General features: G+C 43.4%; 2 protein-coding genes across 7 annotated transcripts in view; one reads left to right on the plus strand and one right to left on the minus strand.

Annotated features, from left to right (window-relative positions):
• Nucleotides 1-22,745, plus strand: part of SECISBP2 (SECIS binding protein 2) — a 34,375-nt gene extending 11,630 nt beyond the window's left edge. For 2 of the 6 annotated variants that reach the window (XM_070375222.1, XM_070375225.1), the window contains 11 exons: nt 1,532-1,699; nt 4,359-4,481; nt 5,756-5,845; nt 7,134-7,266; nt 14,002-14,168; nt 14,859-15,006; nt 15,977-16,100; nt 16,706-16,926; nt 20,520-20,674; nt 20,999-21,191; nt 21,859-22,745. In XM_070375222.1, the coding sequence (XP_070231323.1) occupies nt 1,532-1,699; nt 4,359-4,481; nt 5,756-5,845; nt 7,134-7,266; nt 14,002-14,168; nt 14,859-15,006; nt 15,977-16,100; nt 16,706-16,926; nt 20,520-20,674; nt 20,999-21,191; nt 21,859-21,962 (1,626 nt within the window). In that variant the 3' untranslated portion in view covers nt 21,963-22,745. Of the gene's footprint in view, nt 1-1,493; nt 1,700-4,358; nt 4,482-5,755; nt 5,846-7,133; nt 7,267-14,001; nt 14,169-14,858; nt 15,007-15,976; nt 16,101-16,705; nt 16,927-20,519; nt 20,675-20,998; nt 21,192-21,858 lie in introns of all 6 variants that reach the window. The other 4 variants (XM_070375220.1, XM_070375221.1, XM_070375223.1 and 1 more) reach the window with 4 other exon arrangements.
• Nucleotides 21,977-23,102, minus strand: part of SEMA4D (semaphorin 4D) — a 128,475-nt gene continuing 127,349 nt past the window's right edge. The window contains exon 20 of the transcript XR_011465063.1: nt 21,977-23,085. The gene's annotated coding sequence lies outside the window, so the exon portion shown is untranslated. The remainder of the gene's footprint in view (nt 23,086-23,102) is intronic.

A 23,102-nucleotide genomic window follows, 5' to 3' on the forward strand; every position in this document is an offset into this window, starting at 1 on the left:
TTATTTTCAGGCTAGTGCTGTTGAAATGTTTCTGTTTTAAGGCCTTCTTTGAGGAAAGGAGTTGATGGGTTGTTGATAAACTGGCATCGTTAGAAGATTGAAGTGAAGTGGGTAAGATCCCACTTCCTTGCCCAAGGAATGTAAACTACATACAAGTAAGGTGTTCTCCGTGAAATGTTCGTCAGGCTGAGAGAGACATTTTATGAACTCAGGAATGACCACTTTCTTATACCAGTAGTTCTCACAGTTTTTGGTCTCAGGACCCCTTAATACCCTTTGAAACCCCGAAGAGTGTCTGTTTATTTGGATAATTGTCAATGTTTGTAATATCTGAGGGTTAAAATTGAGAAATACTAAAATACTTACTAATTTACTTAAAAGTAACAATAAACTTATTACAGGTTAACATCGCACATTTTAATTTAAAAAGGTAGCCATTTCCCAAAGTTAAAGTCAGGAGAGGAGAGCAGCCTTTACATTTTAGCAACTCTTAACACCCAGCTCAGGAGATCTGCTTTGGCATTCAGCTGTTTCACTGTTCTCTGTCATACTGTCCTAAACCCCACTGTACTATACCTCTCTGAGCAAGAGAGTAGGGAAGGCAGATGACACAGTCCTGTTATCAGGAAAACAGTTTTGGCTGTGGATCCCTGAAAGTGTCCTGGGAGTCTCAGAACTTTGAGAACTGCTGGTCTGTCCTAGCCTGGTGCAGAAGTGAGATATTCAGAATGAGTTCAGTAGATTCTGCTTTTGAAATTTTTGTGGGTAATTTGTCCTAACAGAAGATCTTTTTACACAATTATTCTTGATTTATGCACAGCTGTATTTCCTATGGTGTTAGCATGTTTGGTACATATGTGATTCAATACAAGATCCTCACTTCAACAGCTGCTGTGAAGATGTGTAGCTGTATGGTGACAAGAGCAGTTTCTCCACTGTGGGGTGGCCACAGGCTGCTGACGTGACCTGCCTGTGTCCTGATGGATGTCCTTTTGTTTTGTCTGTGTATAGAGTTTCATGGGCACCTAAGGAGTAGTGTTGCTGTACTTATGCCTGTGTTCTAAAAAGAAATAAATTACCAGTTACTTTGGTAGCTGAAGTCTAGTGATCTTTGACTTCTGATGTTTAAAAGTACACATCAAGGTTAGTAGGGCCACAGTCTGATCTTCAGCTCATTATTTCTGTGTGTTTGCCATGTGGATGTATTGTGGATTATTATTTTTTAATGGAAACTATTATTTGTTTACTGCCCGCACCCCCAGGTTAAAAAGAGCAGATCCTAGGATAGTCAGTCCCCCTTTCAAGTTAATTCACCCTGCATGTTCCAAGAAGAAAAGCAAATTTAATGGAAACTGTAGTTTGCTAGAGTGTTCTGAACAGTACCTTAGTTTAACTATGCTCTTGAGTACTTCATGTAATGCATGCTTGGAATTTCTAAGGAATTTCCTTTTTACTGTTGGGATTGTTCAACAATTTTGGTTATCTTTGAGCAGAATTATCTTGGACACCAATGGGTTATGTTGTTCGGCAGACATTATCTACAGAACTGTCACCAGCCCCTAAAAATGTTACTTCCATGATAAACCTAAAGATGGTTGCTTCACCAGCAGATCCTAAAAATGATAGTATATCATCTTCTGAAGTTTTATCTTTGGAGCCTTCCTACAAAGAGAAACACGTTGTCCATCTTACTGAAAAGGTATGCGTCACACTTTGTTCATGTTGCTCTCCTGTGCCACTGGATACTCTTTCTCAAAGCCTCACTGAAGGTGTTTCATTTGGTACTGTAGGCACTAATCTGAGTTGGTTGTACTTGAGGTCTTATTGTTTTTTCAAGAGGGACACAAGTATTTGACGGGCACAAGTGCTCCCTTTCAAAAATGAGTGAGGATGTGTGTTTTAGACCTGTGGTCTTAAAATGTCAGTGACTATTTTGAATTCTTTAAAAGAGAGATGCTGGAAGAAACTTATGCTCTGGTATTTAAAATACTGCAGTCTTTTGTCTGTTGAAGTTACATTGCTACAAGTACTGATAGCAAAATAATTGTATGCCCCATTTTGCTATTATCTAGTATGCTAATTGATTCTTGGTTACTTGCAGCCTACTTACTGTAAGATAGCATTTCAGAATTCAGTTTTTCCTTTCAGTTCAAATAATTTTAAGCTGTTATTTTTCAATCTCTAGATTTGTTTCTTGAAGAGTGTTTTGTAGGGGAGGCTAGATTTTGTTCTTGATTTTCTTTCTATACTGATACATTATTTTAGATTGAAATATGGGGTAGTATTTGTTTTGTACTGGTTTCCTATCATTTTGAGTATTGGGATACTTTTCAGTATCCAGAGTGTCTTAGACCACCCCACACAAAAAAGAACTGTGTGTTTATACTTGGTTGATTCAGGGAATCTGCGCTGGTGACAATTAATGGTGAAATTAGACCGATGTGCCTGTTCCCTGCAGCTTCATGCCCATACTTCAGGAACACAGGAGGTGGTGGTGAGACCCCCTCCAAGTAGACACAGACTGGCCAGCTCCAAGGCCCCATTGACTTCTGGGCACAGGTTACACAACAGGCCACCATGTTACCATCTAAACCAGCTTTTAACACTCTAAGAGTTAACAGATTTTGTTTTATTTTCCTAGCATCTTAAAAAAATTTTTTTTAATTTCTTTTTTAAATTTTTTAAATTATGAAATTATGGTAACACATTTACAAGAGACTAGGAAAATACAGAACAAAGTTACATATAGTTCCCACTATAGATTACAATTGTTTAAGTAGATAAGATTTTTAGTTGAAGTTTCAGTATCAAACTTTCAGAAATTAATGGAATGAATGTACAGAGAAGTAAGAGACTATGCTAGACCTAAATAAAAATGATTTTTTAATTAAAGGTGTAAGAGAAGTTTATTGTTAAGAAGTTCCAAAATAAAGATTAGAAAATGAAGATCTCTGGTAATCTTATAACCCAGATCACTTTGCATTGTGGTCATAATGTTTTGGTTGTTTTTTCCCCTTCCCTCTAAAACTTTTCTGTGTTGTGAGTTTTTATTACTGAAAAAGCACATGTAATATTACTAAAATCTAATTATGGAAAAGGTCCTTGTCCTATAGGCCTTTGGTCCTCACCCCTCCAAGAGCCTTTATTAACAGCCTGCTGTCGGTTCCACCTTTTGTTGTGTTGTGCTCAGTCTCTCAGTCACGTCTGATTCTTCACGACCCCACAGACTGTAGCCCACGGTGCTCCTCTGTCCATGGGATTTTCCCAACAAGATTACTGGAGTGGGTAGCCATTTCCTCCTCTGGGGAATCTTCCTAATCCGGGGATTGAACCTACATCTCCTGCAATGCATGCAGATTCTTTACTGCTGAGTCACCTGGGCAACCGTCTGTTCCACCTTAGGGCTCCTGAAAACATAAATACATAAAGAAGTTTATTTGGTATAATTTTTTTTCTTTTTTAAGAACAGAAATGGGATAATTTTATACGTATTACATATGAAAGTTGCCTTTTTCACTTAACAGGCTACCATGGATGGCCCCTCTGGGTTAGTAGATAAATATTCTTTTTAATAGCCATTGAGACTTTTTACCTCTGAAGGGTGAGGTCTCATTGGGGCAAAGCAGGGTCTCAGACATTAAAAATGTTTCATCTTCTTAGAGCCGCCATGCTATTGGAGAGAGACTAGCCGTCTGCAGACCAAGACAGAGTTTGTCAGATGGGATTATTGCTCCAAAGAGGATGGAGAGTGAGAGGTTAGGTAGAGGTGGGATGACTCTTGAGCTAAAATGAGGAAGTAAATGGTAGTCTGGATCCAGCTATGTGAGTGTTAAGTGCAAAGGGCCTGAAGCTAAAGCGTACTTGACCTGACTGAGGAAAGGCCAGGGGGCTGAGTGGAGAGTGAAGGTGGTGAGGTCAAATTCTGCAGGTCTGGGATGAGCCCAGATAGAGTCTGATTCGCAGGCTGCATTGGTGATCCTGAGGTACAGTCAGGTTTAGGAGCCATTGGGCTGTCGTGATGGAAGTGGCGCACCTGGACTTAGGAAAGGACTTCAGGTGGACATCAGTGGGGTCATTACCATGGCCTCCTCAAGCTGCAAACTTGGGTCCAGATCCACCTGTTTCAATGCAGTTGGATGTGGCATCTGCTTTAATGGATTTTTTCCTTCAGAATCATTTTACCAAATGCTGGCTCTTTGGAAAATAGGGAGTAAGTCTGAGTAAAGTCGCCATGTGGTTGTACAACTTGGTATCGTAATTTTATTCTGATGCATGGAATTAAAATGTTTACTGAATGCGCTAAAAACCATAATTTTTGCTTTTTTGTTTGTTTGTTCTTGTTTTGTTGTTGTTGTTAGTCCAAAGCATCACAAGGTGGCAATCCTGAGCAAAATGAAGCCTCAAGAAAGAATAAGAAAAAGAAAGAAAAGTCTAAATCAAAATATGAAGTCCTGACAGTTCAAGAGCCACCAAGGATTGAAGTACATTTATATTTATTACTCACATTGTATGATATAATAAATGGGTCTTCCTTAATAGAAATACAGGTTCATACTGGTTGCCCAAGTAAAAAAAGTCTCTAACATTTTTAAAAATAATTGTTTTCCTAGTGCTAAAAAAAATAGATATCACCCACTTTCTTCACTCCTTCAATCTGGTGTCTCAAGCACAGTGCCCATCTCATAGCAGGCACTCAGTAAATATCTGAAAAGAGTGAATGAATGGTCTAGAGACAAAACTGCTTGTATTGAAATTTAGTGGTGTATATGCCATACTACTAATATATACCATACCCCTCAGTGTCTTCTGACCTGTTTTTCCTTTGCTTTGGCATGCTTTGCTTCTGCAGGGCCTCCTTTTCTATCTAGATGTCTTGCTATAACGTGCTCCACTATAGAGAGAAACTTACAGTACCATAAATCTGTTGTGGGCCCTGGTCAAGAAGAGAATATCACGAGCTTCCAAAAGTGTGCTTTAAATTGTCATCCTGTGATACTCCAAGAATGTCCTTGTTCTCCAAGGAGCCATCCTGGATTCTGATTATGTTTCTCCTGGGTCAGGAATTACCAGACTCAGCAGCCTGGTGCTGACAGGAAGGGTCTTAGCAGTGCTCTCCAGGCCACCAACTTAGGGTCAAGCCCAAGGTGTTCCCATAAACTTGAGGGGCTCCCAGGGCTTTTGAAACATTTCCTTGAGAATAATGGGATTGCCTGTTTGAAAACCTGCGACTGCATTAGAGCATTATTGTTTGGGCCAACAAATAATTCATGTTTCCGTCCCTCATTTTTCACATAATTTCTCCAGGGTGCCTAAAATATTGACAAAAGTACGTAAAACATTTTTAAATGATTTAAATATTGTTTAGAGACTTGTTTATTTTTTCTAGCCTAGGATCAGCACACAGGACAGGATGCTTAAATCTCCTGTGTCCAAGTTGATGGTTTCCCCAAAGAAAACATAGTTGAAGGATGGTGCTTGAATACTCTTGTGTCAGGATGGTTAGAGGCAGTTCGTAGACTGCTTGGTGAACCCATCCTTGAGGCCCTGCACTCTTTGGGGGCAGGGGCATTCAAACTGCAGTCTTTAAGTTTGTTCTAAAAGTGAAATAAATTAGTTTTTTTTTTTTTAATAATACCTTTGAGCACTTCTATAGGAGATTTTTATGGAAAGAAAATACAAGCGAAGAAAAGACTGTAGTTGGGCTTATTTGATTCTTGTGATATGTGAAGAGCTAAAGGGTATGTGGTTTACTTAGGATGCCGAGGAATTTCCCAATCTGGCAGTTGCATCTGAAAGAAGAGACAGAGTAGAGTCACCGAAATTTCAGTCTAAACAGCAGCCACAGGTAATTTTTAGATTGAAACCACAATTGCTTTAGGCTTAACTTTTCTTGCTAAACTAAAACTCTAAAGAAAGCCTCCTTTCCAGACTTCTTCCTTTATGGGCACAGGTGGTTTTGTTTTGATTCATTTCTTCATTGGGGAGCCATATCCAGTGTATTGAAACAAATTTGCTCTTAAGCCAGAACTGCTTTGTCACTTTCGAAATTAGATGATTGGTAACTGCTACTGCTATATCAGAAAGGAGGGGAACACATACTGCTTGTCTAAGTTTGATTTGAAGAAAAAACATTAACTTAGTGTATTCAGGAAATAGAAGACTCCTTTTGTGAGGCAGTTATATCTGACAGAAGCATAGTCAAGTAGTCAGGATCAGAGAAAGAGATGAATCTCCGTGTACCTCAGCCCCACTGTGAATTCAGGAATGAGTTTGTAGTTCATAATCTAGATGGGGAACTTGTGTACTTTGGGCATTTTCATTGTCCTTTTGCCTTTCAAAGTGGGGTGGTTATTTTCACATTTATGAAGAGTAAGATTCTTAACCCTGTAACTTTGCATTCCTGTGTTGTAATTTGGCCATCTTCCATCCCTGCAGAGGTCTCTAGGTGCCGGTGCTGTGCTTAGCATTCCCCTCTTGCTGTGAGTCCTCACCCAGTGTGACTTTGGCATTAGGGAAGAGAAGAGTGGCTGGAGGGCAGGAGTGGAGGCACTAAAGCACAGGAGACAACATGCCCATACAGCCTTTATATAGTCTCAAAACCCGTGTCACAACTATTTCAGAAATAACACTTATTTAGAGTATATCTGACTTTGTGCCTAAATTTAATACTTTGGACTGTGTACATTTTTTGCTGTGCCCCCATGATTTCATGATAGTTTTGCTCACTTAGGCAATTGGAGAGCAAAAGGTGCTAATAAGGTACTAACCAAAAGGTACTAACCAGCTAGCCTCACACAGACTTTGTAGCCAGGGACTTTATTCCAGCCTTTGTTCCTTATCTGTAGATGTATGCTGTTATTTATTCATAATGGAGATGCAAACAGAAATATCACTGGTTTAATTAAACCAGTGTTATGAAAGGAGAAGAAGGAAATAAGCAACCTCAATGGTAATATTGGCAGATAATTTGGAATTGATGGGTCTTTTCTTTAATTACTTTTAATGTCAAGATTTTTATAGTCTCTGTATCTGTCTTTTTTTATCCTTAATTACATGGCTTTTTGTTATAAAATGAAAAGTACAGTTTGTAAAATAAAGTATTATGAGTAAACTTCTGATTTTTAACTTTTTAGAATAATTTTAAAAGTAGTAGAAAGAAAAGCCAGATTCCAGTACAGTTGGATTTGGGAGGAATGCTAACCGCACTGGAAAAGAAGCAGCACTCCCCGAATGCAAAGCAGTCCTCCAAACCAGTGGTGTTCTCAGGTAAGAGAGCTTGTTCATTTCAGACAAATGATTGACGTCTTTTTCAGAAAACTATTTTGTGACAGTCTTCTCTTGTAATCAAAAGTTGAGCGAGTGAAAGTCGCTTAGTTGTGTTCAACTCTTTGCAGCCCCATGGACTATATAGCCTGCCAGGCTCCTCTGTCCGTGGAATTCTTCAGGCCAGAATACTGGAGTGGGTAGCTGTTGCCTTCTCCAGGGGATCTTCCCAACCCAGGGATCGAACCCAGGTCTCCCGCATTGCAGGTGGATTCTTTACCATCTGAGCCACCGGGGAAGCCCAATCAAAAGTTATTGATATATAATCAAAATAGTGTAGTGCTGGAATTAGGATAGATGTAGACCAGTGGAATAGAATTGAGAATCCAGAAATAAACACACATATCTGTGGCCAGTGAATTTTTGATTAGGAGTGTTGAGTTTATTAGAAGGACAAAGAACAATCACTTAAAAAATGGTACTGGGACAACTGTTTTAGCATTTCCCCATGCTAAAACAATAAAGTAGTAGTGTTAACCTCATACCATATACAAAAATTAACTCAAAATGGATCACATTTTAAATATGAGCTAAAACCTTGAAACTGTTAGAATAAATAAAACAGGATAAATCTTCATGACCTTGGATTAGATGATGAAGTTTCAGAAAGGACTCCAAAAGCACAAACAACAAAAGCAAAAATAGGTAAATTGGATTTCATACAAATTAAAAACTTGTGTACCAAATGATGTTATCAAGACAGTGAGTAAACAGCTTGCAGCATGGGAGAAAATAAAAATCATGTATTTTATAAGCATTTAATATACAAATATATAAGAATTCCTACAGTTCAGTAACTCTTATTACAAAATGGGCAAAGCTCTTGAAAGACGTTTCCCCATTAGAAGATATACATATGGCCAGTAACACACGACAAGATGCTCAACACCATTAGTCATTAGAGAAATACAAGTTAAAACTACATGGAGGTAATTCTTCAAACTTACTATGATAACTAATCAGAAATGTGGAAAATAACAAGTGTTGGTGGGGATTTGGAGAAATTGGAACTGTTGCTGATGAAAACATTAAATGGTGTACTTGGAAAACAGTTTGGTGATTCTATAACGCTAAGTAGAGTTGTCACATGACCTAGCAGGTGCACTCGTCTGAATGAATCCGAAAGAATTAAAAACAGAAACTCAGTCAGTTACTTGTACACCAGTGTTCATAGCAGCATTATTTGTAATAGTCCAAAGGTGTAAGCAGCCCAAGTGTGTATCAACAAATGAATGGGTAAACAGAAGGTGGTATATACATATAATGGAATACTTGACCTTAAAAAGGCAGGAAATTCTATCATAGAAAGAATGTAGATTAGAGCTTACCAGGGGCTGAGGCGAGTAGGGAATAAGGAGTTACTGTTTAATGGGGACAGATTTTTCTTTCGGGGCATGAAAAAGCTTTGGAAATGGGTAGTGGTGATGGTTGCAACAATATTTTGAACATGTTGATGCCACTGAATTGTGAAGTGAAGAATGGTTAAAATAGTGGGTTTTATATGTATTTTGGAGAAGGAAATGGCAACTCACTCTAGTGTTCTTGCCTGGAGAATCCCGGGGACGGCAGAGCCTGGTGGGCTGCCGTCTTATGGGGTTGCACAGAGTCGGACACGACTGAAGCAACTTAGCAGCAGCAGCAGCATATGTATTTTACCACAAAAATTCTAAACTTAATTAAATGTGATGGTTTTAAGAAATAGGTCTTATTAAAAGATGGGTTTTCCACTTGATGTGATGACCTGGTGAAAATCTTATAAGTGCCCTGTGCAGGTTGTATTTTATTTTTGCTGCATTTGGTAGAAATGAATTACCTGCTTGTCCATGGGAACACAGCAGGTGGCAGTGTTAACTCCCTAGTGATGTAGTCATTTTCTCTGAATCATGCCTGAGAGCCAAGACAGTTAAAATTGGTAATATGTCATACAAAGAAATAATGCTCATTTGCCACCATAGTCTTGTAGATATGTTTCCCTCTGAGGTGATTTAAAAGTGAAAAATAGGATCCAAGGAAATGATGAAGCTTACTTTTTTTTTTCCCTGAAGCATTTTAAAGCAATTCATCATGTAATTTTACTTATAAACCCCTCCTTCTGGTGATAATTTTATTATGGCATCAATCCTAGAAAGGATAAACATAATTTGTTTCCTCAAGGGAAGGGAAATATAATATTTTTGTTTTTTCCAAAAATTTTCAAGCATCTGGAAAAGCTGAATAAAATCATGCAGTGAATACCCATGAACTCACCACCTAGATTGTACAGTTGTTCCTAATTTTCCTCAGTCACATAACTTTTCCAGAGGTCAACCAACTATATCCTGCTGGCTGTGAGTGTGTATGTGTGCTCAGTTGTGTCTGACTCTTTGCACACATACAAAGAGTATGTGTGTGTGTGCACTGTAAGCTCACCAGGCTCCTCTGTCCATGGGATTTTCCAGGCAAGAATACTGGATCGAATTGCCATTTCCTACTTCAGGGGATCTTCCCGACTCAGGGGTCAAACCCATGTCTCTTGTGCCCCCTGCGTCGGCAGATGGATCCTTTACCACCACACCACCTGGGAAGCAACCGGATACTTGAAAGTTCTATTAGAACACAGCCAGCACACATTTATTTAAGTATTACCTGTGGCTGCTTTTGAACTAGAATGGCATTTGAGTGTTGCAATACACGTCTGCTCATTAGCTTGAAATATTTACTTTCTGGCTCTTTAAGGAAGTTTGCTGATCCCAATCTATCCATCAGTTTATCCAATATCAATTTATTTGTATTTTGTTTTTGCTGCATTTCAAAGTAACTTGCAGACATCAGTATATTTTACCCCCAAGCATGCATATCATTAATAGAGTTCAGTATTTGTGATTACTATTTTCCTTTGGTGGCAAAATATGCATTTAATGACATGCACAGATCTTAAATGTATCATTTTAAGAGTTCTGGCAAATACATAACTTTGTAACCCAAGCTTCTGGCTGTGTAGAACATCATCATCACCTTTGAAATTCCTGCCCCTTCCCATCCCAGTCAGTCCCTGCTGCTACTTGAAGGCAGCCAAGGTTCTGATTTTTTTTTTCCTGCCATACACTGTTTTTTCCTGTTCTAGAACTTAATATAAATGAAATCTTAGTTTGTTGGTGGAGGTGGGAGTTTTTTGAAGCCAAAAATTCTAAATGCTGTTTCTCGTATGGATTATTTTATATGGGCTGCTGAATGGTATAGTCAGAAGTTTCCTAAATAGCCTTCTCATAGGTATAGCAGAAGTAAGTCTTAGTCAGTTTCATAGTGACCTTAATTAAAAGCCCAGAGTACAAATTTAAAATGTGTGAATGCAGTTAATTTAGTCCAAGTATACAGTGGCTGAGGCACCAGTTGACAACGTGTCCCTGAACCCAGTATTTCTTTTTCATGCAGTATCCCCAGGACTGCCAGCAATGGCCCTACTGGGAGCAAGCTGAAAGTGCAGGTTCTGGGAACACCTCTGATGTGGTACACTTAGAACCACTGGGGATGGGATGGGCAATAGGTGTTTTTTAACAAGCACACAGTGGGACTTTTGGTTTTGTTTTGTCCTGTTTTTCACTTTTTGTGGTGGAACATTTAAAACATAGTCAAAAGTAGAATATGATGAAGACTGCCACCATATGCCCATTACCCAGCTCCATCAGTTACCAACATTTTGCCAGTCCCGTTGAATCTGAAACTCTGTTATTTTCCCCTGAAGTACTTGTAGACATCATGTCATTTAACCTGTAAATACATCAGTCAGTATCTCTAATTGATGGTGATTTTATTTTTAATTGATCTATTCTGCCATTCTCCCTTATAATAATAATAAAGATTATTTTTTTGTTAGCATCTTGTATCCAGTCTGTATTTAAATTTTTTTCTCAATGATTTTGGTGATTTTTTTCATTTCAGGATCATACATCACATGTATGAATAATTCTTAAATGTATCAAAGCTTAGGATCACTGCCTTCTTAGGTATTCCTCCTTCAAAGTTACTTTGCTTAGTGTCTGGGAAAGGTCTGCAGTGACCTTTCCAGAAAAGTCAGGAAAGTGCTTGGCCAACCTCTGATTCTGAAAAATGTAGCTTCTTGAGGAGCCTGCAGGGAAGCATGTGAGCTACTAACTGAATGTTCTAGACCTCCAGCCAAAGGTAAAAGCAAGAAAAGTGAGGGAACTACCTCTGAGGCTATATAAGGTGGCTTTTTTGCAGCTAGATTCAAGTTGGACCTTTTAGATGGAATTGTATATGAAGTCTGAGATAATTTGGCAAGAAGTAGGGGCCCTCAGCCAGATGATATTTTTAAGTAGCTTGTTAGATTGTAAGGTTGGTTATTGGGTTGTTGGATTTTGGTAGTATTGAAAGGATGTTTTGGCCACAGATCCCAGTAATGCCCAGATACTGACATGTCCGTCGTATTTCTTTTTGACATCAGTAATGGAACCATTCTTACCAGAAAAAGTAAAAATTAGTTAAGAGGAATTCAGAGTTTCTCTTTATTTTTAGATTAGCCAGTACCAAATACTCCTAGAAGGGGCTTTCTTGCCAGAACACAGCTTAAAGGCCTTTGGTGACTTATATCTATTCTGGAGCCCATGTTTGGCCTTCCCAACTGGCTGATCAGATTAATGAGGAGGTGAATGCTTTTACCAGCAGCATAGGGCAGAGTAACCTTGGCCACCTACCAGTGTCTTTAAGATGTATTTCTGGTAGACAGCTTATAGTCGGAGCTTTCTGTTTAATCCAGGCTAAAAATCTCTTCCTTGTTGAGTGGGGTGCTTTGTTCATTCATGTTTAATGCTGTTGTTACTGTGGTTGGATTTACTGCTGTTACTATTTTTTTTTTCTGATTCTTTCATGTCTTAATTTATTCCTCTGTTCCTCTTTAACTGTTTTCATTTATGTTAAATAAATATATAGTACCATTTTGATTCCTTTGATTTTTTTCTTTTACTTAAAAAAATTAATTTTCTTAAAAGTAAGAAAGTAAGTAGTTGCTTATAAATAAATAAAAGCAACAAATTCAGTCCTTGTTTACCTAGAAACATTTATATTTTAGATTCATTTTTTGAAGGATAGTTTCACTGGATATTGAATTCTTGATTGACAGGTTTTCCCCCTCACCTTGAATGTCATTCCATTGCCCTCCTGCTTCCATTGTTGCCAGTGAGATGTCAAATATTACTTGTCTTGTTGTTGCACTTTCTGTGATGAGTTGTTTTTCCCTTGCTGTTTTTGTTTTGACCTTGAGCAGTTTGACTATGATGTGTCTATGTAGGAATCTCTGTATACGTCCTACCTTTGGTTGAGTAATATGTATCCTATTTTGAGTTTGTCAGTTGAAATATTCATTGAATTTGGGAAGTTTAGGGTTATTATTTCTTCAAAATATTTTCTTTTCTCTTTCCTCTCCTGGCACTCACATTATATATATACTAGTATATTTATTGTTGCCCCACAGGTCTCTGGAGGCTCTTTTAAAATCTTTTCTTTAAATTGAATGGTTTCTGTTGATTTATTTTCAAGTTCATTGATTTTTCTACCATCTCCAATCTTCTGTTGAGCCTCTCTCCTTTATTATTTGTATTTATTGAAATTCTGGGTTTATTATCTAGTCTCACAGTTGCCTTCATTTCTTGGTCAGCTGGGGGCACTCAAAGACAGTATCTGTTAACTTCCTTTTTCTTTAGGGTGGGTTATACTTTCTTGTTTCTTTGAAAGTTTCACAATTTTTTGTTGAATACTGACTTTTAGTTAATACATTGTAGCAACTGGTATTTTATATTTTCCTTCTGAAAGTAGTAGTTGTGACAGGTGGTTTTTGTTTTGTGTAAGGAACTGCCTGGTCTGAGTCTGGTGGCTGCCTTCCCCACAGTGTGTGATTGCTGATGTCTCTGCTTAGTAGTTTTTGTTTTTGGGTCGCTTTTCCAGGAGTCACTCCTGTGTCTATGCAGTACTTTAAAAACATGTACCAAAATTAAGGAGGGTGGGTAAAATATATTTGGAAACATACTGACGGTAGTTGAAGCCGGACAATAAGTACATGGGTTTGTTGGTATACATTCCCTTTTATTTGGTGTGTGTTTAGAAGTTTTCCTAATTAAAAAGTTGGGGGAAAGTAGGCACAAATTAACTATTCCCTTGGAACAGGAACAAGATGGGAAGTAGAGCAGAACCATAGTGTGCAGTGGAAGTGTTCGGAGCAGTGATCGTGATCATGTATTTACTCTCTGCAGGGAATTTAGGAACGTATGTCTAGAAAACTCAAAAGAATCAACTTGAAATATTGCTAGGATCTTAAAGGGCCTTTTAAGATAATAAGGTAGAAGGTATACATATATATACTTGAGGTAGAAGGAAGCCAGTGGCCAACTTCTGCAAAGGCAAGGTAAGCTGAAAATGGTAGAGTAAAATGGGCAAGCTACCTGGAAAAGCTCTTCATCAAAAAATGAGACCCAAACACATCATCAGACTTAGCTGGAAAATGTAGGAGGTTTGATTATGGGGATAGGAAGCTGGTTCCCTCAGGGACAGTTTGATGGGGACGAGGAAGGATGTGGGGATGAGTGGGTGGCACAGGGAGCCCCTGAGACAGATCTGCAGCGAGCCTGCCTCTGGAGCCTGGCAAGTGGTGGGTGGCAGCCTGAGCTGTGTGTCCCTACTGTGTTGCAGTTGGGGCAGTGCCCGTCCTCTCCAAAGACTCCATGTCAGGGAAGAAGGGCCACCGCCTTGCCCAGGTGAAGACCCCGCACAACCCGTTAGACTCCACCTCCCCCATGATGAAGAAAGGGAAGCAGAGAGAGGTCCCCAAGGCCAAGAAGCCAACCCCGTTGAAGAAGGTGTGTGGCGTTTTGTTTGAAATCTGGCGTGAGTAAACTTGTAGACTGCTGTATCCATTCTGCTTCTTTCAACTCTTAGGTTTTTAGATTTTTAACATTTACTCTCATTTGAACCTGCTCTTAATCAAGATGCATGCATGATTCTCTGAAAGATGATCCCTCGCCCTCCTCTCATGGTGTGCAGAGCACCTCAGCTGCTGGAGAGGGAGGCCTTATTTATTCATTTCATACTTTGGAGTGACATGGACAGAAATCCAGAAATGGGGGGAATCTGTTCTCATTTACATTTTTTACCCTCATCCTACCCCGAGGCGTTGTGTCTGATGCTCTGATTTGGTAAATATTGGACACTTCCTGCCACATGTCTTTGATTTAACTCTCAAAGCAGCCTGTGGGGTATGGTGAGTCTCAGATGGAGGAAGGTGTGTCTTGTCTGGGGTCAGATTGAGCTGCACCGTTGCATCAGAGCCCAGGTCTCATGTGCTCCTCTGTTTCTCCAGGGGAGCCTGCTGTTGCTGGGCCATGGGTGAGAGGATTGGGCTGCCCACAGGGAGGGGGCAGGCGGCGGGGGGAGTGAGGGCACAAACAGGTACAGTGTCAGCCAGCTGAATGTGGATGGCTTATTTCACAGAAGAGCTTATTTTCAGATGTGAGTGTTTAGGTGTTTCAGTCGTTTATTTAACTTTAAAGATTATTTTGAAAGAACGGCAAGAGAGAAAGCAGCAGCGTCTCCAAGAAAATGCTCTGAGCCCAGCTTTTCCCAGTGACGATGTGCAGGATGTGCAAGATGAAGAGAGTGGCGGTGACGACCAGGTCCTCAGGCCACCTGACATGTTAGGTATTGAGTTCCATTGGTTTGCTTCTTAAAGAATCCCTCAGCAGGAGTAACCATGTACACAGCCAATTGTCTGGCCTTTGCCCAGCCCCGGTCCCTGTGTGGTAAAAGCAAGTGGGCCTTGGGCCTTGGGAATGCAGATGTTTTTCAGTGTCCTAACTTGACAGTAAGAGGACCTCTCTGTGAACAAGTGGAGCTTCTGGTGCCTCTGCTCTTTGGGGCTGTGACAGATAAAGGGGTGAAGCCCCTGAGCCTGATATGTGTGATAGTCGATGGTCCTTGCAGTTTGAAATGGCCATGAGAATTAACACCATTAACTGCAAAGCTGCTTGCCCACAAGTGTGTGAGACATGGTGTCGTTCCAAAAAATGGGTTAAGTAAGCTTCTTATTGAATTATCCTCTCAGAGCAGTACACAGATCATACCCAGTTCAGAAGCAGAATGGCCCCCATGTCCCCATGATTCTGGTCCAAGGCCTCACCCCTGTCTGCAGTTCACACATGAGCTTTCAGGCTTCATTCCAGTGCAATCTTATGTGTTGTTCTGCCCGGCAGTATGTCTGTGGCCTATAAAAGTAGTTCCTGATTGTCAGTGCGGCATAGCATTCAGGTGTACAAACATGCCAGGTGGCACGTGGGTGTTGTGGGAGTTGCCACATGGGCTCCGTTAGAAGCAGAGATGCTGTGGCAGCTTGGGGTGTATATAAGAAGTGCGAGCACACCTCCTGCTGGCATTTCCCTCTGGTGCATCTCCAGCTTAAGTCCATTGCCATCCAGCCTAGAGGCCCCTGCCACACAGGCTGCCCAGGGTATTATGAGCTGCACCCATGGGTGGCGGAGAGGCCAGCCGCTGAGTCTGGGTGCTCTGGCGACGCCTTTGTGGAGGCGCTGTCGCATTTCCTGCCCCAGGCCCCTCAGTCTGTGCACCGAGCCCTGCGGGGGCCCTGCTGTAACTTCTTTCTCTGAAACTCCAGGGGAAATTAAAGAGTCTGTGTCCTGTGTTCCTGTGGTGGAGAGCAAGTCAGAGGAGCAGCCGGGAGCTGAGCCCCAGAAAGAGACAGAGGCCTGCCCCAAGATCCACAGCCGGCGGTTCAGGGAGTGAGTGAGCTGGGGCATTGGGCTCACTGTGGGACCTGGGGCACTGTGCTCACTCTGATCTTGGGCCTCGAGTTCTTTGCCCGCCATGCTCAGCACAGTAAAGCGGCCAGGCTGGGCCATGGTGTTGTGTCCTGGTGGAAGGTGGCTAGGACCTGGTCTTAACACATGCCAGGGCTACATAATCTGCTCACGAGAGGTCTCTGTCCTCATTCCATGATCCCAGAGGTGCCCTTGAATCCACTTTTGTGATTGGGAACGGGTAGTAAGGTGACAGCTCATGATCTGAGGTCCCTTTCTGTGTGTAATTTCTTAGGGTGCTCCACCTCTTTCCCTCCCACTTTTCTTCAGGGTAGACTCTGCAGATGTTTGTCTTCACGAGGAGAGGTGCCTGGGAGTGGCTGCCCAGAGGATGTGGGGCCCAAAAGTCTTTGTCCCTTGTGGTTGGGGGTGGGGAGGATGCCTCCATCCATATCTTTTCTAAAATTCTGTCAGTCAGGAACCAAAGCATGATTTCTTGAGAGGAGCTGAACTGCCCACACCCCGGGAGCAGCATGCCAGACTGTCACAGCCAGAGGAAAGGTGACCGTGTCTAATGTTCCTTTCAGCTACTGCAGCCAAATGCTCAGTAAAGAAGTTGACGCCTGTGTTACGGACCTGCTGAAAGAGCTGGTTCGTTTCCAAGATCGTATGTACCAGAAAGATCCAGTCAAGGCTAAGGCCAAACGCCGACTTGTGCTGGGGCTGAGGGAAGTCCTCAAACATCTGAAGCTCAGAAAGTTGAAATGCATCATCATCTCTCCAAACTGTGAGAAGATACAGTCGAAAGGTAAGGGTACCGTTTGGTCCCTGGTGTGTGGCTCCTGCAGTACATGCCCTCTGGCCGCCACACCATCAGCCACTTGGGTTGGGGACCTTGGAAGTGCAGTTTGCTTCATTTTCTTTTAGTTGAGTTTTTTTTTTATTTATTTTTAATTGGAGGATAATTGCTTTACAGTTTTGTGTCACACATCAGCATGAATCAGCCATAGGTATACGTATGTCCCCCCATCTTGAACCTCCTTCCACCTGCCACCCCAAACCATCCCACCAGTCTAGGTTGTCACAGAGCACCAGGTTGAGCTCCCTGCATCATACAACAAATCCCCACTGGCTGGCTGTTTTACATAATTGTTTCCAAAGTTCGTTGGCTCACCAAGTGATCACTCTGAGCAGCTGGGCCCCTGTGGTCTTCACAACATGGCTCAGGCTGGCCCATGCAGACCAGAGAGGGTGTGTCACCTCGTGCAGCGGGCCAGGTGCTGTAATGCTTTCCTCAGAGCTTGAGGGTGTGGTCCCTCGTATCGCAGGGATTTCGTGACTGGCAGCTAGGCAGTCTCTGCATTGGGCTTTTCCTCAGTGTGTGACTAACTCGTCTGTTCACTTATTGAAAGTGTGGGTTTGTCCAAGCCCTTGGCCATCTTACTGATGCTGGAAGGTTGGTTCTCTTTTTCAGCACGTGATGTGCTGGGTGAGGTGACCGACAGACGGATGTCTGACCTCTCCCTGGCCCTCAGCTGACCCACTTTGTGTCCTCCTTGGGATGCGCAGTAGAGGGGCTGTTAGGAGCAGGATGCCGTCACTCAGACGCTGGTCCTCCATCTTAGTCTCAACATTCAGACTCCTCCTCTGGTCCCATTGCTCTCTCCCATGGGGTAGAGTTCCACTTGGCTGGAACAGTGCTTTCAGGGAACCAGTCCAGATCCCAGTGCTGAATCTTTCCCGTTGCTGTTCCCAGTCTGAACACTTGAGGTTTCCTGACTTGTCTGCAGCATCCAGGGGCCCTTGGGCAGCAGCTGCCCCTGCTCATGGCCAGCCCCATGGACTCATCCCCATCCTAGCTGGAGGCAGATCCCGTCCCTGCCGTTGGAAAGGGCTCTCAGGTTCGTCCCTTTGGTTGTATGCTGGCGGTGTGTCCCGACCACAATCCCATGGCAGACGCTGGGCTTTACACGAATCACCCCTCAAGCTCTCAGCCAGCTGCCTGCCCGCCCACCCCTTAAAGTAGTGGGTGCTTCAGGCATTCTGCAGCTCCTCCTCTGGGGCCATTCTAGCTCTGTGCCTCCCATGCAGCTGTCATCCTGGGGATGTGTCTTCCGGTGGGCTGTGGTGTTTGTTGGCTCTCACATACTCCCTTGTCTTGGGGCGTGTGCACCCCGCCGTCAGTGGCATGAGAAAAAATGGGACATCTAGAAGATGGTGCTTGAAATCCAGTCTTTCCAATTTCTGACCTTTGTTTCTTTTCTCCCTGCTGTCTAGAAGCTTGTGGGAACTTGCCTGTGCCCAGGGTTCTGAGAGGTGGGACGGCTTACAGGCAGTGCTCAGCCCTGGGACACGCTGCAGGGTTTGTGCTCTGAGTCTCCCTCCTGTTGGTCCTCTCTCGGCTCCCCCTAGAACTGTGTTGCTCGGATGCTGGGTCTCCTGCACTGTCGTCCATCCCATTCATTTATTTACCATGAAGTGATGGGCCCGGATGCCATGATCTTAGTTTTCTGAATGTTGAGTTTTAAGCCAGCTGTTTTACTCGCCCTCATCAAGAGGCTCTTTAGTTCCTTTTTGCTTTCTGCCATTAGAGTGATACCATCTGCATATCCAAGGATGGGTGTGCATTTGAGAAGTTGTTCTTTTGAAAGAAAATTAGGTAATCATATGTAATTAGGTACCAGGTGATAAGAGATCTTAGGAGATTTTTTCTTTCTCCTGTAGATGTTGTGTGTTCCCTCAGGAAGTGGTCAGTTTGCAGAGGACCCGGGGTGGGGCCACACTGCCTCTAGGGCACACTGCAGCCCCCACAGGCGGGCATGCTGCTTCCTCTCAGCCTCCCCCGGTCTTCCGGTGATTCTGTTAGCATTTTCTTGTGAGGCAAGGCTGAGCATCTTTCCACTTGTTTAAGGGCTTGGCATTTTCTGTGAATTGTTGATTATTTGCCCATTTGTCTTTCAGGATGTCAGTCTTCTATGTTCACATATACTTTTTTTTTTTAATAATAAAGCCACTTTGGTTAAGAATTGTGAATGTTTTTCCAGTTTGTCAAGTGCCTGTTTTTCTTTAAGCCTCTTTGGCCATTCAGAGATTGGGTGTGTATATGTGGATATTTTTTATTCTTGTTTTTATTGCATCTAGGTTTTATGTTATTCTTCAACCTTCTTACTCCAGGGTTATTAATTTTTTTTTAATTCAGTTTTTTTCCTTGTTCTTCTATGTTTTCATTTTTATTTATTTAGGTAGAATGCATTTCAGTCTGAGATGGATTTTTGCAGAGGTTGTCTCTTTGCACCTTCTGTGCTTCAGGGGACTCTTGCCAGCCTGCTTAAGTGCCACACATTCGGGTGATTTCTAGGCCTTCATTCTGTCACCCTGTATCCCATAATTTATATTCTTACAGTTCTATAGCAAGCCTTAATATCTGGAAATGCTGGCCTGACATTAATTTCCTTTTTCAAAAGGCCATTTTCATTTTGTGTTTTTTGTATTTCTCAAAAAAAGTCCCACTTAGAGTAAGTTACAGTATAAAAAGTTTGAGGTTTACATAGCATTGACATATGATCATATTGGTTCGTTCCATCAGATGCCATTGGCTTAGATTTTCTTTTGTGTTTCACTGGCATGTTGAGGCTGCTTTGTAAATCACTCACATTTCTTGCTACATTTATCCTCACCTGTTATAGCCTTTGGTTGCACTTGTACGTGGAATGACCTCTCCCGGAATTCAGCATTCTAGCTGGCTGATGTTTGCACGTATATGGGTGGTTTCTGTGTTACTTACGCACAGGTGCCCAGATGTGATTCTCTTGTTGGTAACAGCTTGTCGGTGTTGCTGGTTTCCAACTGTGTATGAGCATCACTCACACACAGCTTCTTCACACTCTCTGCCTGTAGTGCCACCCCTCCCCTCCCCACCCTCCTCCTGCCAGGCTGTGTCTCACTGGGAGGCCGGGTAGGATCACTCAGGGACCTCCCTGGGCTCCGGGTTTCCATCTTTTTAAGTGGGTACCACCTCCCCTCTTAGGGTTTGTGAGGATATAGGAGCCAATCCACCCAAGGCCATTAGACCCAGACTGGCACACGGTATTCAGCAAACATGGCTAAGGCTTTCTTGTCCCGTTTCACACAGCGCCAGCTGCTGGCTTGATGTGGACGTATTTTATACTGATTTATTGCTTTAGAAGTGTCTCGAACAGTTGATTTCTTCCATGTGGCCAAGAGTAACAGTGTACTTCCACCACAGCGACTGGCTTTCCTGGTGAAACCTGGCCTGGGGCACTGGCTTGAGTGAGGAAGTAGCCGGGAGTATCAGCCTCCATCGGGAAAAGCTCTGGCAGCCAGTGTCGCCAGTGCGCTCCTGGGATGCCTCCCTTGTCATTTCCCTTGTCTTCCGAGCAGGTGGGCTAGACGACACCCTGCACACCATCATTGACTACGCCTGTGACCAGAACATCCCCTTTGTGTTTGCTCTCAACCGCAAAGCTCTGGGGCGCAGCCTGAACAAGGCTGTCCCCGTCAGTGTGGTGGGCATCTTCAGCTACGACGGGGCCCAGGTGAGGCGGGGAGGGGTTGCTGGCCTGTCTTGCCCTGGGAGGGAGTCAGGGGGGACGGTGGTTGTCTGCACTTAACTGGCAGAGTAGCCCTGAGCTCCAGGGGCCCCAGTCTTGAAAGTGGTAACCTCGGTGGCCTGGTTTCCTTAAAAACCCAGAAGTGTGATTCCAGTTTCGCTCTGGGCTCACTGGTGTCACAGAGGAGCCTCAGGAAGGCCTGAGGGCAACACCCCTGGTACATAGGCGGGCATCCACCCCCCTTTTCCTGTAGAGGGTGCCTTTGCCAGTTTGCAGGTGACCTCACTTGTACTCTGGTTTCTGCTCAAGGACCAGTTCCACAAGATGGTGGAGCTGACGATGGCAGCCCGGCAGGCCTATAGGACTATGCTGGAGAACGCGCGCCAGGAGCTGCCGGGTGAGCTCGGGCCCTGCGCCCCCGCCAGCCCGCCCAGTCAGGGCCCCAGCTGCCCTGTGGAGGACAGCCCCTTGGCCCCCACTGAAAAAGAGGAGCCACACTACAGTGAGTGCTGGGGGAATGGAGTTGGGGCCCATCGTCCTCTAGGTCTTCACTGATGCTGATTGAACAGGGTGCCCAGGAGAGCAGCATGACTACTGTGGCAGAACTAGCTGCAGAATGCCGTGTTAAGCCCCAGCCCTTGTTTAAGAGGTGGTCTCAGATGTGGGAGGGGAGGGCTGGTCAGTGGGTATCTCAGACGGAGCTTCCTTGGGTCACATGGCACCCAGAGGGCAGCTGTGCAGACACCTGGATCCCTGGCGGGTGGTTGTCAAGGCGGCATGCACCAACCTGCTTGATCCTGTTCGCCAGGGGGAGGTTGCAGTTGGGGATTTTTGCTTGAGTCCTTTCCAGGCCCCACTTAGGGAGCCAGTTTGCTGGGCAGGCTGTGTGCTGCTTGCTTTCCAAGAGACTTCCCTGACTGTGGTGGCTCAGACGCTAAACAGTCCCCCTGCAATGCAGGAGACCTGGGTTTGATCCCTGGGTCGGGAAGATCCCTTGGAGAAGGAAATGGCAACCCAGTCCAGTACTCTTGCCTGGAGAATCCCCATGGACACAGGAGCCTGGTGAGCTACAGTCCATGGGGTCGAAAAGAGTTGGACACAGCTGAACGACTAACACTTTCGCTGGCTGACCCTGCCTGTGTGTTAGTGGTGTGCTTTCTTGTTTCCAGTTCAAGTCTGGAGAAACCATGTGGAAGCGTACAGTCGGTGTGCCCTGGAGCTGGAGGAATCGCTGGAGGCTTCAACCTCTCAGATGATGAACTTGAATTTATAACAAGAGTTCATTCCTGTGTGTTTGTGTATTTGAGGTGGGGGTGGGGGGTTGAAAGACTTTGGGCCCTTTTTCTTCTTCAGTTTTTCGTTGACTGACTTGTGTTGTATATGGCTGTTCAACTGGGGAAGTAACCAGCAGTGTTTGTAACTGTCCAAGAGCTGCGAGTCCTGTGGAGGGGCACTCGGTAAGCTGGCGGAGACCCTCTCACAAAGCCTTGGGATGCAGCCTCAGCTCTCTGAGCACAGAATGAGTCTGGAAAATGCTGGACAAGGTGGTACTCAGAGTACTCTGCTGCTGTGGAACCTCTCTCCATTGCAGGACTGCTGAGCCAAGTTGGTTTGTGGAAAGCAGCGGCGGGCTGAGGCGATGTGGCTCGGAAGGTGGGGTAGTTCCACCCAGTGTTCCCAGTCCCGGTGACCCGCACAGCCATGCAGAAGCTGTGCAGGTGGGGTACGGGGAATACTTTTCTCAGGATATGGCTTTTTAGCCAGAAGATTTGGGGATACTTGGAGGGTCTGCTAAAATGAGCCTCAGAAGGAAAATCAGTTCTCTAACCTGTGACCTTTTGACATGAATATTCCTTTTATTGTTTATTTTTCAAAGAAATGATTTTGAAGTTCCTAAATCTCAGTTTTGATAATTTACAAATATTTTCTTTCTTTTGTAAATGAACATATGGCGAATGTGGTTTCTTAGAGGCCGAAGGATAGAAGTTTACTTTCATATTTTCCTGTAAGTAAGAGGGCTTATTTATTTTGAATAAAGAGTGATTATTTAATTTCACTGGAGACTCTGGTCACCTTGGTCTAATCAGCGCTTCCTACATCCTGATCTGTATTTGGGGGGCATTCTTCTTTAAACTGAGGGGGACTGAGCAGGAAGAGGTTTGCTGCGCTCCTATCTCTTGGATCTCGAAGGTGGTGATTGTGAAGTCTCCAGCCCTTAGAGATCCTGTTGCTGGACTCACCTTGGTCCAGCCTGCTGGCGAACTGGTCACGTGAGAAATGGCAGGATCAGACTTTCACTGCTTTGCATTTGTCACACAAGCAAGGTGTCTTGTGGGCTTTGCAAGTGCTGTTAGTTGAATTCAGTCATGGCAGATGTACTGTTGTGAGTGAGTGGCCTGTGGGAAGCAAAATA

Source organism: Bos mutus, chromosome 8 (assembly GCF_027580195.1).
Source record: "Bos mutus isolate GX-2022 chromosome 8, NWIPB_WYAK_1.1, whole genome shotgun sequence".
In the NCBI taxonomy this organism is placed as follows: domain Eukaryota; kingdom Metazoa; phylum Chordata; class Mammalia; order Artiodactyla; family Bovidae; genus Bos; species Bos mutus.